Source organism: Molothrus ater, chromosome 17 (assembly GCF_012460135.2).
Source record: "Molothrus ater isolate BHLD 08-10-18 breed brown headed cowbird chromosome 17, BPBGC_Mater_1.1, whole genome shotgun sequence".
In the NCBI taxonomy this organism is placed as follows: Eukaryota; Metazoa; Chordata; class Aves; order Passeriformes; family Icteridae; genus Molothrus; species Molothrus ater.
The window spans coordinates 10,678,551-10,694,815 of record NC_050494.2 but is presented as its reverse complement, the minus strand read 5'-3'; the positions used below and the strand labels follow the sequence as shown (position 1 = coordinate 10,694,815).

The 16,265-nt window shown below is 48.8% G+C and overlaps 1 protein-coding gene across 1 annotated transcript in view; it reads left to right on the top strand.

The window, feature by feature from the left end:
- Positions 1–1,638, top strand: part of CDH4 (cadherin 4) — a 418,520-nt gene extending 416,882 nt beyond the window's left edge. Inside the window, exon 16 of the mRNA XM_036395496.2 lies at positions 953–1,638. Coding sequence (XP_036251389.1) covers positions 953–1,159 — 207 coding nt within the window. The 3' untranslated portion in view covers positions 1,160–1,638. The remainder of the gene's footprint in view (positions 1–952) is intronic.
- The last annotated feature ends 14,627 nt before the right edge of the window (positions 1,639–16,265 follow it).

Here is a 16,265-nt window from a genome sequence, read left to right as displayed (position 1 = left end):
CCTGTAAATATCTATCCAGTTGGTATTTCTTATCTCATTTTTAGTTTTGAGTGATTGAGTGGTTACAAACCAATCAATGCATTATTTCCTCCGAGACAAAGCACACCATCCATTTCCTAAGCCAGAAAAATAAATGTTACAGCCATTTAATTCTATTATTACATGCATTTCCTGCCGTGCTTTTCTCATTTTCATCATTAAAATCCCTTCTTCCTTTGTCCCTTTGCCCATCCTTCTCTCACATTTGACACATCCATGAAGACTCACTCTCCTCACACACGCCCCTGCTGCTGAAACCAGTTCCATCTCCCCACACTGAGGTCAGGGCCTCTGAAGGTGGGAATGTGGAACATTTGCTTTATTGCAGGGCTATTCCACGAGGCTTTTCCTGACGCTGGGCTCTGCAGCAAAGCAATTCTTTTTCTCCATATCCCGAGGCCATTTCCATGGCCTGCCTACTCTGCTGCCCACGCTGCACAGGAGCAGCAATGCTCCCCAAGTCCCCTGCCCAGGATTCCACACCCCACGTTTGTCCTAATTGCAGAATTTTGCCAGGAGTGATTTTTTTTTTATATTTTGTTTTCCTAAAGGAATGAAGAACACCAGAATTTAAATATTGGTGGTGGAGGAAGGGTGCTGGTTTTTGTTTTATTGGCTAAGATGGAGATCTCAACAGGCAACCCCAGCAAGGGCACACTGGCAGGACAGAAAGCTTCCAGATCCAGAAGTGGATCATTGGAAATAAACAATTGGAAATAGCGACTCTTTTTAGGGACACTGGGACATTGGGTTTTCTGCTGGGAGCAGCTGAGAGCTCTCTACGTGGAGGTGCATCTGGGAAGCCCCAGGACACTCATTTTTCCCTTTTTAGCTTTGCTGCGGGGATCCCAAACGTCCCCCCCAGCCCTCAAACCCCACGGTGGGCATTAACACCATGTGTTCACCCCTCCAGGGCCTGCGTGCAGCAGACAACGACCCCACAGCCCCCCCCTACGACTCCCTGCTGGTCTTTGACTACGAGGGCAGCGGCTCCACCGCAGGCTCCGTCAGCTCCCTCAACTCCTCCAGCTCCGGGGACCAGGACTACGACTACCTGAACGACTGGGGGCCCCGCTTCAAGAAACTGGCAGACATGTACGGGGGAGGAGAGGAAGATTAAACTGACCTCATCTTATTATAAAACAAACAAAAAAAAAATTTAAAAAAAAAGAAGGAGGAGGAAAAAAATTATAAGAAACAAAAAAAAAAACAAAAACAAAAACAACAAACCCACAGACAACGTTAACGAAAAGAGCCGATGCAGGAGCAAGAACTGTACAGATGTGGCAGCTTTTTTAATTAATATCCCCTGCTGACTGTATTGTTATTTTTAGTGGTGATATAGGAGGTTTCTTTTTTTTTCCTTTTTTTCTGTTGTATTTTTTTTCCTAGAATATTGAGCTGTCTCGCATGAACACTTGTCTCTGCTGCAGGTTTCTTTTTGGTTTTTTTTTGTTTTTTTAATGTCAGCTGGGATATTGCTCGTTTACCTGCTTTATGACTAAAGAGAGTGAAAGGCACTCTGTCTTAACTTGAATTTCTTAGAACAGAAGCACTGTTTTTAAAATATATATATATATATATATATTTGAAAGTGCCTTTTGGTGCATGTGTCAGATTCCCTTCAATCTCAGGAGTGATGAAAACAAACATACAACCATCCTGGGCAGCACTCCCTGTGACCCTAAGCCAGTTCTAGCTGGGAAGGAGTTAACAAAAAGGAACTGTGGAGATTGTTTCTTTTTTGCCTTTTTTTGTTTTGTTTCGTTTTGTTGGTTTTTTTTTAAGGGGGTGACTCATTCTGGGGTGGAAGAAGATGGGGGGAGTGGGGAGGGGGGGAGATGTTTTGAGTCGAAATCTAAACAGCCATCTTTAAGCCTCAGCAGGTGGTGAACTAGTCATCATGTTGTATATAATTCAGTGTTATCAGATGCAAAATACTGACCAGAGGGCTCTGCTGGCCCCTGGTCACACTCAATGTAGCTGCATAGAACTATAGCATTGATAAAGCCTTTGGTTATTGCAACAGAAATCTCCGACAGCCCTTGCCTAAACCCTCCGAAGTAAACGGTGACATGACCAAAGGCCCATCTGTTTGTTTTTCTGCTATCGCCATGTTTTGGCTCCCACGGACACGCCAGCGGGGTGAGGTGGAGGACGAGGAGGAGGTGGTGGTGATGGTGGTGGTGTCCCCCATCCCTGAGGATGCCCAGCACTGGTGCTGCTCTCCTGGGCTGAGGCAGGGTTTGCGCGGCGGCGCCGCTCGCGGCCAAGGCAGTGCCAAGGACAGGGACAGGTTACCCACACTTCTCCCATCCCTAAGTATGGAGTTAGTCTAGTTCCACATTAATGCCTTGGAGCATTAGTAGCCAAAGCTCAACAACATCGTGTAACTCAGCTAATGTGTGTCCTTTCTATTCGATGGGTAGGCGCTGCTATCTGTAGTAAATGTGTTTTTTTGGAGAAGAAGTGCAACGAGGGCCTGTTAAGTATCTTGTGGTTAATATGCTCAAGCATTGCCAAGTAAGCAAGAGGTTTCGCAGCATCCAGGCATAATTCAACATCAGTATTATAAATGGTAGCAAACTACCTAGTTTATATGTAGGGTCAGTTTAACCAATAACAAATAGTTATTAGCTTTTTTTATTACATTTTTCCTTTACTGATTTGGACTAGTGGGTTTATGTCTAATGTTTGTAAAATGATTTAGACTGCATGGATGTGTAATATAAACCACATTTAATGGATTATGAGCCACTTAATTAATGTGCTATGAAATCTTGGATTACCTGTGTTTTATATTCTGCAGACGATTTTGCAGTGGGTTCGCTAAAACTTGTAAAAGTGCTTAGATATATTTTCCTTTAAATCCAAGAATGTGCACAGTATTGGAAGGTGATTATCCAGGGGATAATCACGCTTTTTTTGATATCTCTATTGATTCTCAAGTTGAATGCTAAGAGTTAAAGGGGGGGAGGCGGGGGGAGCGAGCGCGTGCACATGAGAGCGAGAATGAGAGGACGAGAGCTTGGGGTGATGAGTGGGCACCTTTCAGAGGGTAAACTGGGCTGCAAGATCGTCTCTATAGATTTTTGAAATGCTCCTAGTGCATTTTATATTTCATTGTATCATATTTTCTATAAAATGCAATTTCTGTAAATTAATGAGCATTTGAAATGTGTCTTGTATGAAGTGGAATATGGTAAAAGTCTGCCCGAGGGGACTTCAGCGTTACCAGGATGTTATCGACTACCAAGGGTGAGATCTTTCTTTTTGCCTTGGTCGGCCTGTCAATGGGTCAGTTTGTCTTTCACGGCTCAGAGAGCAAACCCACTCTCACCCAAGGTTCTTGAGGAGACCAGGAGGCAATAGTGTGGACCTCAGAGGAGAGGGACGGCGCTAATGGCAGCAGCAAGGTGAGGATGTCACACCACGGGCAGGCATGGGCTGGCAGCACCTGACACTCTTCCAGATTCCCATTCCATCGTTGTGAACTCAGTCATCGTGTGTGACCACCATCAAAGTCTTGGTTTGCTTCTGCCATGTGCTATCCCCCTCCTCTCAGCCACTCTTGGCAAACCTCACAGCCCCTGTTCCCTGGCACAGAGGCTGCATGGCCCTGCAGCCTCTCTTCCTTACCCATGGCACTCTTGATTCTTCCCAGTTTCTTTTGGAAAAGCCACAGGGCTGGAATATTTCACCACCAGGGCTTTGCACCTCTGCAGAAGCTGCCTGGGCACAGGCACAGTGAATAATAAAAATGCTCTTGGTGTTTCTTGCTGCTGGTGTCCGTCGCCGTAGCCTCGTCACCGACACGGGAGGAGGATTCAGCTGGAGAGCTGGGTGATGCCGAGGGTTCTCCATCCCTTGGGTTGTGCCACTGCCTGCCAGCCCCTGGAATGCTCGTGTGGATCCTGCAAAGCCAGGTCTCTGCTGTGAGCTGTGCCCTGCCATCCACCTGGCACTGCTTACCTGGGACAGCAGCTCAGTCCCTGCTCCAGAGCACTTGGTGCTTAACATCTGCTGTGGCTTTGGCTGGGATGAGGGGTTTCAGGTAGGGAAGGGCTGCCGGGGATGTGGGATGGCAGCTCCAGGCCATCAGCAGTGCACACTCTCCCCAGCGATGACAGGAGCCATGAAGGGGGATGTCGTCTGACTTCAGCTTGTCTAATCATTCCAGGTTTTCAAGAATTTATGCAACCTAAGTCAAACAACGAGTGATTAAAAATAAACCATCCTGTTTCCACTGGCGACTTTTTTTAACATCAGCAGATATTTTTTTCTGCAGCATTTGCAATCCAGCCATTCCAATACCATGAGCCTATAAATCAAACCAACCAGATTATTGTGTTTTGACCCAGTTCTGTTCAGTCTCCCTCTGCAGGACCTCTCCCTTCTTTTCCTCTTCCCCTTTCTGCTCCCTGTGTACTCCCTCTCTGAGATTTACAGCCCCACAAGCAGCAGCAGCCTCAGGCCACTTTTCTCACAGTGGGACCCATGGAAGGTAAGCAAGGGGCACATCCAGCAATGAAAACAGAACACTTTTTACAAACCTTTTTGCTTGCTAATGTTACTGGTGGTTTGTAACCCAGCTAAGAAAATTTACATTAATCCACGGGGTCCCATTGACAAGGTGACTTTGCCATCATTCTGTCCCCCTCTGGTCCTCATGGATGTGACACAGCGACAACCAGTTGCAGCTGGAGGTGATGGAGACTTACAAGGATCAGTGCTGAGGCAAAGAACCCTTTGGCTGAGCCTGCAGTTGCTGTTTATTCTGAGGCCACAGGAGGGGTTAATGCATTGACACCAGAGTCCCCGTTTCCTGACTAATCTAAACTAAAACATTAAACTATTTGAAGAAGCGATCCCCACTCTTTGTACCCTTCAAGGCAGTGGGGAAGGACTTGCTTTCAGGCAGGTGGAGGCTATCCTGTCCCTAAAACACCCTGTCCCACCCTGTTACCCCATAGCACTGCCAGGGGACACCACCACAGCTCTCCCTGCTGTCCAAGGGACGGGGACAGTGAGTTCCCAAGGCACTGGGGCCAGACACATGGTGGCCTCCCTACCTCCTAAGGATGAGGGTTGCACATCCCCAAGCCAGGGATGTGCAGGTCCAGTGTCACTGCTGTACCCACAGCCACCCCTGGCAGAGCATGGCCCACAGCCCTGGTGGTCTGTTTGTCACATAGCCTAAAACTGGGAGCAGCATCAGTCACAGAAATGCTTTGCAAGGCAAGGAGGAGATTCAGCAGGTCATTAATGACAGTAAATAGGCAAGTCTGTTCTAGGTGTCCCACGTTCTAGTCATCGTTTCGCTTCTGGTTTTGTGTTTTCCATTTTTCCCCCTTTTTGTTGGACCAGGCAATGCCGTTGGCAGCTGTACGATGGTGATGGGGAGTTTGCTCCCATGGATTTCTAGGGACAGTCAGGTCCAAATCCAGCCTTCAGAAGTGGGGTTTCAGAGGTGGCTGTAACTGCTTCACGTAGGGTGGATGCTCAGGCATTGAAGAACGGCAATGGTCAGTGCAGCGTCTGTACCACACAATATGCCAAGATTGCAACTTTGTTTAATCTAAAAGAAAAACCATATTAAAGGTAAAATACAGAACTTTTATTTGTGATGTCTTTTGGAGCTCTTCATTTTAAGTGTGAAAAAAAATACTGGGGGAGGGGGGGAAATGCTGTGTCACCATGAATGCAAGTGTTTAAAACAGCAGCCAGACAACGTAGGTGTCTCCCACGCAAATTAACTCGGTTTCCTGGGGAAAATAAAAGTTCTTTCCAGTCCACACCAACCCCACATACAACTGTTCACACACAGTGTACATAATGTAGTTAGTGCTTGAAGCTACAAACCTAATAGGGGAAAAAACAACAACAACATGTAGATGTATAAGTGGAGCACTTTTTTTTTTCTTTCATTTTAATTTTAATGATGATTTTGCATGTTTCCTTTCTGATGGAGAAGCTGTGTAGCAGCCCGCATGACTGTGGTTGTTCTCAAGGAAGACTTCTGCTGTTCTGCTGTATTCACGCTGAAGCAAAAGCAAAAGTTTGCGTCCGTTAACCCAGTTCAAAAACCTTTTTTTGTAACCGCCAACAGCACAAATATTTTGTATTGTTGTTTGTACCATTTTTGTACCAAAAACAAAAGAGGAAAAAAAAAAAAAAGGGAAGAAAGTAAATGTTTTCAATGTGTTTTTAGTGCCACTGCAATCTTGGTTTCCAAACTGAGTGACAGGTTTGCTGATTTATTGTGTATCAAAGCTGAACTGGCGCACTGACGCCTGGCTCCAGTGTAATAAAAATAAAGTCCCCCTTTTGAATAGTCTCACTTTGTATTATTATTATTATTATTATTATTATTATTATTATTATTATTATTATTATTATTATTATTATTACTTGTTTGTTTGTTTCCTTTTCCTTTCCTGCATGTCCACCCCAGCTCAGTCACTGTTTGTGGCTCTTACACACACAGTGAGCAGCAAGGGGTGGTCTGGCTGCAGGTGTGGGTCCAGGTGCACAGACATCAGTGGGGTTTTTGGAGATCTTGGGTGCTTCTGCAGAAATTTGAAAGGCAGGAGTGTGGCTCCCCTCTGTCCCATGTTGTTGTTTGGATTATGGCTGAGGTGGTGCAGGCTCCTCACACATCCCAAAGCAACCCATTTTTGCTGCACTGAGCTCTTGGTGCAAATCAGTTGGGCAGCAATTTCACTCCTGCAGCCTCAGATCTTCATGCTTTAGCACAATCCCAGCACATTCAGGGGTCTTTACTTTCTGCTAACACATTGGTCAGCCCTGACTGCTGCATCAGGACATCCAGCCCCCACACCTGCCCACTGCCAGGGAACAGGAATGGCCCAAAAAGGTCTTGAGGAATGACTGAGCATCCTGGGCCAGCTGATGGCCTGCTGGAAACCTGAGCTTGCTTCTCCCAGCTGTATTTCTCCACCTTCTCTGCAAGTGCAGGAGCAAAGTCACGGCTGGAGCTGCTGCTGTGAGTGAGTGTGCAAACCCCTCACATCAGCATTGCTGTGTGCAGCAGCACATCTCCTCCAGGGCCAACATTCCTGCTTTTCTGCAGCTGCTTTTCCATGCCAGTTTCCCCCCTGGGAGAGGGGACAAACACCCTGGTGCTGGGCACAGTTAGCAATTAGTGCTGGGCACAATTAGCAGTTAGTGCTGGCAGCCATTGCTCACAGCACCCTGGGGATGTGTCCAGGGGGGCACCTGGGGCTCCATCACTCACCCCAACACCAACCCACACATGCCATGAGTTAGGGAGGCCTCAGCAGGTCCCAGGGCTGAGTGAGGCCAGCAGGTCACACTCCAGGGATCTGTGGAGCTGTTCTGGCCAAGTGTGTGGAAGGCAGTGCTGTCTCATTTTTAATGAACATTAAGATGAATGCAAATCCTGTACATGGCAATTTACTTCCCCCCGGAGTCAGCTAAGAATATTTTATTGCTAGTTTTGCTAATTCTCAAGCTGTTCTGTTTCTTAGAATTATCTTTAACCACTGAATAATGCAGGACTGTTGCATCACAAATATTAGTTTCTGCTATCAGTGGAAGGCTGGGCTCTCATCGTGTTATTTGGCTCTTATCTGCCTGCAGAAGGTCTTGTTCCTCAAATGATTGAGCTGCATGCTTAACTTGGACCATGTGAATAGTTTTCCTAAGCTGATGAAAACAGCTGCCCTCCCCTAAATCCAGGGACTTTTGTACCAAAATTAAAAATAACAATTACTATTAGAGGCATTTGGGTTGGGGTTATTTTTTCCCAAGTCATACCCCAGAATTTGAAATAGAATTTAGTTACAAATTTAATACACCCTCCTGACTACCCCTGGGGTTTTGTGAAAAGCCAGGGCTTGCTGGCAGGTTTGCCCTCCCTGCTGATGCCCTCATCCATCCCCTTGTCCATGGAGATCAGAGGACTGGGGAGGAGGGACATCCCCATCCACACCTTTCATTCACCTCCTTGTAAAGGTGGTTTTTAAGCCAGCATAACCCAAATGACCCCAAACCTTTGCTGAAATGTCTGGAGGCCTTGGTGAGCTGCACTCAGTAACAGGGTTGGCAGGGAAACTTTGCTTCAAGGTTCTGCCTTAATTAATTAGTGATCAGTGGCTTTAGAAGGGTCATTTCCACCTGCAGCCAAAGGAAAATGGTCCCTCCCCAGCTAATTGGGAATTCACAGCCTGGGGCCAGGCTCCCACTGTGTGCAGGGCCATGAACCCCAAACCACACACTGACCCTGCAAGAAGTGCATTTAGAGCAGCAGCTGCCATTTGAGCCATTTTTAGTCATTAAATCTCTGTGTAAGCAGCTCCTGGTTTGCCTTGGTGAGCAGGATCCAGTGCCATGGATTTCCCTGGGGCTGGTGCTGGCCTGGCACTGGCACCTTCAAAAATCTATCATGAGACCTGGCAATAAAAATGCAGAAGAGTCATCATTTGGTGCTCAGCAGCTGCTAAACTGAGCTGAGAGCTGGGCACAAGGATTGGCTGGGGGTGAGATGGGAAGGACAGACAGACAGCTGGGCTGGGTTTGTCCAGCCAGGGTCATTCAGAAGAGTTCAAACCTACCTTGGTTTGGAGAATTAGCACAGCCCCTCTGGCTTGTGCTTATCCTGGCTCTGTTTTACCCTCCAAGCACACACAAATGTTGGCAAATATAAAACAAGTTGGTGTTCACCCAGAAGTTTTCCTCAGAGAGACAAAGTCTCTCTCTGCCTGTGCTGGAAGCTGCTAAAAGTGGATTGTCAACAATGCCTGGCAGGCTGCAGAAGGAATAAGTCAGAATCGGGTCTCTGTCAATACTCCCAATCTTCATAAACCAGATTTATGATACCTGAGGCCACATGGAAGCTTTGTAACTGAGTACATAACAACCATGCCATTAACCTGTGCTATCTATAGCCAAACTCATTACTTTATGAAGTAGTTTGAGTTACCTCAGGGTATAAAGGGCAACCCAGCTAATCCTGGTCTGTGAAAACCATATTGATTGGGATGGAGTGCAAATCAGACATGCAGATATTCCCATTTGTGTGAGGGCTCCCTGGCCTGTGCTGCTCCCCAGCTGAGTGCTGGCAGCCAGCTCACAGGCTGACACACATTTATCATCACAAATCTTCCCTCACCTTGTGCTTGAGAAGGAGGGAGTGCCTTGCTTTAACACAGAGCTATCGATCCCGAGGGCTCCAACAATAACCATCAGGTAGTCAGAATTCACATTTTACCACAAACTGGGATGGAGGTGCTTTTCAGCATTTTGTAGGGACAGAAGGGAATTCAGCACCCTGTGAAAAAGGCCCACAGAGGAGAGGATATAGGAATGCAGCCCCACAGATGACCCCAAATTCCAGACCTCAGGCAAAAAGCAATGTCAGGAAGGCAATACCTCACATCACTATAGCACTGTATAAAATATTTAACTTCTGAGTACATTACCAAAGTGGTTTCTTTTGACATTACATTTGTGCTCTTGTAAAAGGCATGAAGCCAAAAGCAAATATCCATCCCAGAACAACCAAACATTGCTGCAGTGCCACGGCCATGCTGGCTCAGGGGACCTGGGACAAGTCTGACAAGAAATTCTCATTACCTCCTGCCCCAGTGCAGGATGCCACCACAGCCACGTGCTGTGCACAGCCCCAGGCCCTGCCTGAGACACTCTCCTGAGCACACCAGGGCAGGAAAGCGTGTTTGTACAGAGGATCCTGCTATTTAAGTGCCTCTGATGAAAAGCATTTTATCATCTTCCCTGCCTCAATGCAACGGGAAGATGCAAATGGAGAGCAGGGCTTTGCTGCAGGTACCAGCCCCTGCAGGCAGGCAGTGCCTCACTTCCAAGGTGTGTAACAAATAGAAAAGGAACAGCCTTTTCCTTGCTTCAAATGCTTCTCTAATTTTTTCACTGAGCATCTTGCTTTTCCATTTGTTCTGCTTCTGTTCATGCTTGTCTCTCCCATTTGTTGTTATACTTCTGCAGCTGCAGAAGGACCCTGGTGGCACTGAGGCAACTGCATGTGCAGGGGGGTGGAGGGGTGGAACTGCTCCAGTTGACATTTTACAAAGAAATCTATTTCAGCACAGCAACCTCTTCTCCCTCCCCCCCCAAAAAATAAAATAGGTAACACAAAATAACCCTAAAAACAAACTAACAAAAAGGAATCAAAATATTTTCATTGAGAATTATCAAAGAAACAACAAGTGAGGCTTCAACCAAATTGGAATTTATGTCCAGTCACTGGGGATTCCCTGGCTGTGCTACCCCTCTGCAAATGGAAGCTCTGTCCCCATCATTCGGGCTCCCTCCTTCCAGGGGGAAATTGCAGTCAACCTATGGACTCCAGCCCAAGAAGAAGAGGGCTCCTTTTAAAAGAAACTCCACATTTCATTGCCTAAGAACAGCTTAGGTGAGCAGGCAAAGGGTCAAATCCAGGCTGAGCCTACCTGAGCAGGGGAGTATCAGGGCAGGGTCCTCAAGGACCTCTTTTCTCAAAGCATCCTAATGAGCAGAGCCCAGCAGCACAGAGGCTCCAGCAGGCTGAGCATGGAGCAGAGGGCAATGCTGGGTTATCTCCAGAAAGGAGATGGCTTTTTAGCAGGGTTTTTAAGCAACACAGCTGTGCTCTGCCTGCATCCCCCTCTGTGTGCTCTGCCTGCATCCCCCTCCCCTGCTTCCCCCTGCTCCACAGCAACACTTGAACTCGTTGGCAAAGAGAAACTGAATTGGACAAAGACAGAAGGATAATGAAAGCCCCTGCATGCTCTGTTAGCTTTGTCCAGGCAGGAAAGGAGATCTTAAAGCTGCCCTGAAGAGGGATAAAGGCTCCAAGGGGCCTTGCAGCCAGCTCCACATCTATTGCACGGGCACTTGTGGGATGCCCTGTGTGCCGTGGGGTCACTGCCCAGCATCCCACCAGGTGCCTGCAGTCCCAAAGTGAGCCCTGCTCCTCCTGCCAGCGAGACAAGGTGGCACAGGGCAGCTGGAGGAGCAGCATGGCAGCCCTGGGATGGGGAGCAGGGCAGGACCAGCAGGGCCAGTCCCAGCCAGGCAGCTCCTGCTTCCCCAGCTGCTCCCTGAGCTGTGCAGGGCTGCCAGGCCATGGCCCAGGGTACTTCAAATGTCTGAAAATCATCCCATGGGCTGCATCCTAGTTATTTATAGGAGCTTATTCTCGAAAATCTCAGTGGGGATTGGAGCCCTGCTATGCTAAATCCTCTCCAAGCACATATTAACAGACCCCAGACCGGGCTTGCTGCTCAAGTTGTGATTTAAAGTCTGTGCAGAGATGGCAGGTCGGAAGCAATCCTTCCCCAGGAATATGCTGCAGACCTCAAAATATTCATTGCCATCTGTCCTTTTCTGTCCTGGGTTCACAGAGCTCTTCTCAGAGCCCTGCCCTGGGCAGGGTGATGCCAAAGCTCCCGAGGAGCACTCACAGATGAGAACAGAAAATGCCCAGGAAATGCAGGTTCCTGGTGGAACCAGAGTGAGTGGGGTGGGTAATCCTGCCAGGCTGCCTGCTCTGGGGCTGCCCAGTGCTGCTCCTTGCAGACAGAAGATCTTTTGGACTGATTGCATTATAATTTAATCCATCCTTCAGCGACTTTAGCTCTCGAGATTATTGTTATTTTACACCTCAGCAGAAGTTCACCAGGAACACAATGAGGTTGCAATCCTCTAGGGGAAGCTGGCAAGAGTCACAAATCCATCTTTGTGGATACAGATTTAAGCTTAGGTCCAAATAATTAGTTCTTTACCCAGGCCCTAAGCTAAGGAGGCAGTGAGTTCATCTGCAGAGGCTGCAGAATGGCTTCCTGGAAGCTGCAGCACACTCACATTCCCTTTCCACACTCACTTATAAAGAAAGGTTCAGTGCTGGATGTGGCTCACAGTCAGGAGCCCCAGTACAGGGAGGGCAGGATGACCCAGAGCTGCAGGAGGAGCTTCCCCCAGGGACCCCCTGGCTCTAAACTGGAGCTCATGTGGACAAACAGACTTTTCCCACCTTCTCCCTTCTGCAGGCAGCCTCGTGCTGCTGTAGCACAATGTCTGGGGCTGTAGGGTCACCATCAGAAAGTCCAGCAGCATGGGAGGGGGGAGGCTGGGAAGTCCGAGGGCATTCCCAGCAGCAAATCTCTGCTTTTGAAACTCCATGATGAATTAGCTGTGTCTTTACACCACTGATCAGAGACCCAGCTAAGGAAAGCCTGCAGTCAGTGCAAAGAGCCCTGGAGAAGGGAGGTGGCATTGTCCCTGTCCTCCCAGGAGCTGCTCCCTCGGCAGAGCAGCTGAGCACCAGTGAAAAGCTGGGCTTTAACTGGGCTTTAACTGGGCTTACTGGTCAGCTCTGAGCCACAGCACCCTCCTTGCAGGCACAGCCAAGCCCAGGGCAGGGCTGAGGGACCCCCCCTGTCCCTGCTGCTCCCACCTCTCACAGACCCTCTGAAAGTGCTCAGCAATTCTCCATCCCACACTCAGGCTTTAATCTGCCCTTGCCAGGGAATATAAACCCACCCTGCTGGCCAGGCTGTAAGCCCGAGAGACCTGGCAAATTCAGCTCATGTTTCACCCCTTCTGCTCCCCACAGGATCACCCAAAGCCATCAGGAGGCACCAGGGCACCCCCAGCCTCCTCTTCTCCCCTCCTGCCCCTCAGTGGCTATGGGGACACCATGGGGACACATTTCTCAGGCTGCCACTGAGGAGTGATGGCTCCATCAGCCTCCCTCTGCCTGCCTGTGCCTTCCTTTATTTATTCCCCACTTGGAGCTACGGCCTGTGGCTGCTGAAGCATTTGGAAGTTTGTGTAAAGGTTTTATTGCTTCATTTTTAACCTCTGCACAAATGTCTACATCATTAGCTTGGATTTTTTCACCCTGGATCACATCCCCTCTGTGCTTTTCTCCTCCTCATGCTCCTCTCCCTGCCAGGCAAAATGGAATGGGGACCTGGAGGCCCATAAATTAACCCCATTAATTTATTAATGAGGTTCCTTTTCTGAAGGAGGGAGTTGGTCTGGATTTTTTCCATGCCATATGCAAAGATGTGATGTGCACACACAAGGTCTGGCTCTCCACCACTCTCTTCATCCCCATGTCTCAACTCCTCAAGTGCACACAAACCCAGCCCAGTTCCTCCCCCACAGCCCATGGCTGGCTGTGGGGGCAGCAATGCAGAGCCATGGCACACACAGCAGCACCAAAACCTCCCATTGAGTGGCTCCTGGCACACACAGCAGCACCAAAACCTCCCATTGAGAGGTTCCTGGCACACACAGCAGCACCAAAACCTCCCATTGAGTGGCTCCTGGCACACACAGCAGCACCAAAACCTCCCATTGAGTGGCTCCTGGCACACACAGCCCACTTCCACCAGGGAAACACCAAAGCCTGGCTTGGAAAACCAAAGCTGTGACCAAGATCACAGCCACCACGTCCCTCAGCCTCCTGGCTTGTGCCAGGCCATGGCTGATCCCCAAGGCTGACAAACTCTGCATTATCACTCACTTGTGAGGCCCTGCTTTAAATTCCCACCAGCAGGAGCCTTTCCACCCCCTGCCACCTGGGTAATGACCATGACAAACCCTACAGGGTAGGAGCTGGACCTGGCTGTGCCACCAACAGCCCCGAGTCCCCATCCCAAAGGAGAAGCTGCAGGAGATGCAGCCCCACCTCAGGAGCAGAGAGCCCTTCCCCACCCTCAATTCACACCCAAACCCACCACAGCAAAAATCTGATCACACCCCATGCAACCAAGGGGTTAAAAAAGTGCAGGTGTTGTAAAGTTTATCATGCCTTAGCATCCCTGTCTGATCTCCTTGCTTTTCCACAGGCAATGAAGAAGCAGCGCAGATTTTCTTCTTCCTTTTGAAGATGTGCTCCTGCAGCCCTGGGCACACACACTGGCCATTTTGCCCTCACCCTGGCTGGGCCTGGCACAATTTTCCTGCTTTGAGAGCACCCCTTGTCCTTGTCAGCAGGTCCAGCCCTCAGCCAGGCACAGAGCAGCAGGGACACAGCAGCAGTGATGGGAATTCCAATAATCCCTCGGTTCCTTGGGCTTCAGAGGCCACTTTGCTGCCACCAGTGGCACAAGTCAGCCCTCAGGAACAGCGTGTTCAGCGTTTCTGATCATCTCAGACCATGCATCCAAGGTGGGGGATAAGATATGCAGAGCAAAATCCTCCCAGAGCAGGAATTGTGCCTCTGCAGGCATCAGCGATGCAGGCGTCGTGTCGGGGATTATCCACCCTCGTGGCGTGGAGGGAAGATGGATTTCCAGATGATAATAGCAATGACACACGTTGCTTTTTCCCCTTTCTGCTGACACACAGTTTAGCAGTCACTGCAGAATTTTTTCCCCATTTAAAATTTCCATTTAATAGCCAAGGAGCTCATGTTAATTCAGATGATCTTTCCCGCAGCATGACGAGGAAGGGTGCCTCTCCTAGAAGCTTTTTTCCCCAGTCTCAGTGGCTGTGGATAATAAAAAACCAAAATGTTCTCCTGTGGTTTCCCAAAGGCCATGTCCTTTCCCACACTATCAAACTCCACTTGACCCAAGGCTGGGCAGAGTCAACAGTGTTTAAAAATTTCACTCTCCTAATAGCATCTCCTCCTGGGAGGGGTCCAGGCAGGTTTCTCAATGTGCTGTCAGGACTGAAGGGGATGCAGTGATGTCCTGCTGCCTGCCATCCCCTCCCTGAGGCAGGATCCCCATGGCAGGCAGGCCAGGCACTGGTGGGCACAGCACAGTGGGACACAGGGACAGGGGCCAGCAGGGCTGGACACCAACAGGCACCCCCAGATCAGGGGGTTGTGCTCCCCTATCCCCCCCTGCAAACCTCACCCTCAGAGGGCTGGGGCAAGACAGGGGATATTTTACATGTGCTCCCTGGTTTTATTCCAGTTTTCCCATTCCCCTTCCCCAAAGCCAGGCTGAGCACAAGGGTGTGGGTGACCCTGGCCCTGCCAGCAGAGATGGGAGCAGGGCTGGGCCCCCCTGACCTCCAGCTCTCCCCTGGTGCCAGTGAAGGTTTTCTCTTGGCAGCTCACCCCAGATGGGAAATTGCATCTTGCTTTTATTTATGAATTTTTCCAACCAAGTGTAGCTGGGGGTCAGGAGAGCCCACGGAGCAAACTTCCTCCTCACTTAAACAAACAGCAAAACCATGACAAAATTCTCTCCTGTGCATTGCAGCTGCATTTATTCACTCATCCTATAGAGCAGAAACACGGGGCATTGCTTAATGAAGGATGTGGGTGTAGAGGCTCTGGGAGCAGAGATTTCACATGCAAATCTCCTGGCTGTGAGCACAGCCAGGGTACATAGGGAGCACATTAATGCTTTGTGCACTGAGCCCCCTGCCTAAATCATGGCTAAACCCATTCTGAGCAAAGGAATTCCTGTGCTGAGCAATCCTGGGCTCTCTGCTCTTGCTGAACTTTATTATTTACCCAAAAGCATGGATGGAGCTAGAGAAGTGAGGGGCATCTCCACACAGAGCTCCACACAGAGTGAATGCCAGCCTACCCAAAGTCCCTCCCTCATTCCTCTCCCTGCCCTGAAATAATTATATAAACCCATATAAACCCAGCATTTTCAACTCCTTCTTCTGTTTGTTTGGTTTTTTTTTTTTTTTTTTGTAATGGTAGGACATAATTCAGGTTATTGCCAAGAACTGCAAATTGTTTACCAGCTTGTGCAAACTGACTCTGATCAGCCACAGAAGCACAGCCCTGAGGCTTTCCAGCAACCCGGAATTCTTTAATTACTTAACAAAAGCTCAGCCTTACTTTTATTTTTTTTTTTCTTTTTATTTTTTTTTTCCTTTCCCTCAGCTGTTACCTTGGAAAACCACAATCCTGGATGCCTTCCATACCACAGGCTGCTAAAAACCTCGTTTAGTGATGATTTTGCCCAAGCAGTTCCCCAGCTGGGATGGAAGCAGGGCCGTGCTCTGTCAGGAAGAGCTGCCTGGGACCAGCAAAACAGCCTTGGCAGGGACTTTCCTGGTGGTAAAAGTTTCTCCTGGACACACACAAGTGCTCATGGACACATGGAATGAGCATCCTCTAATTTCTCCCCCATTTTATACCTGGATCTTTGCTTGGATCTGGTTTTGGCCACCCCAAGAAGTGTTTTGGAGACAAGCAGGCAGATGAGTTTTCACAAACAAAATGGGAAAGGAGAGCAGGGACT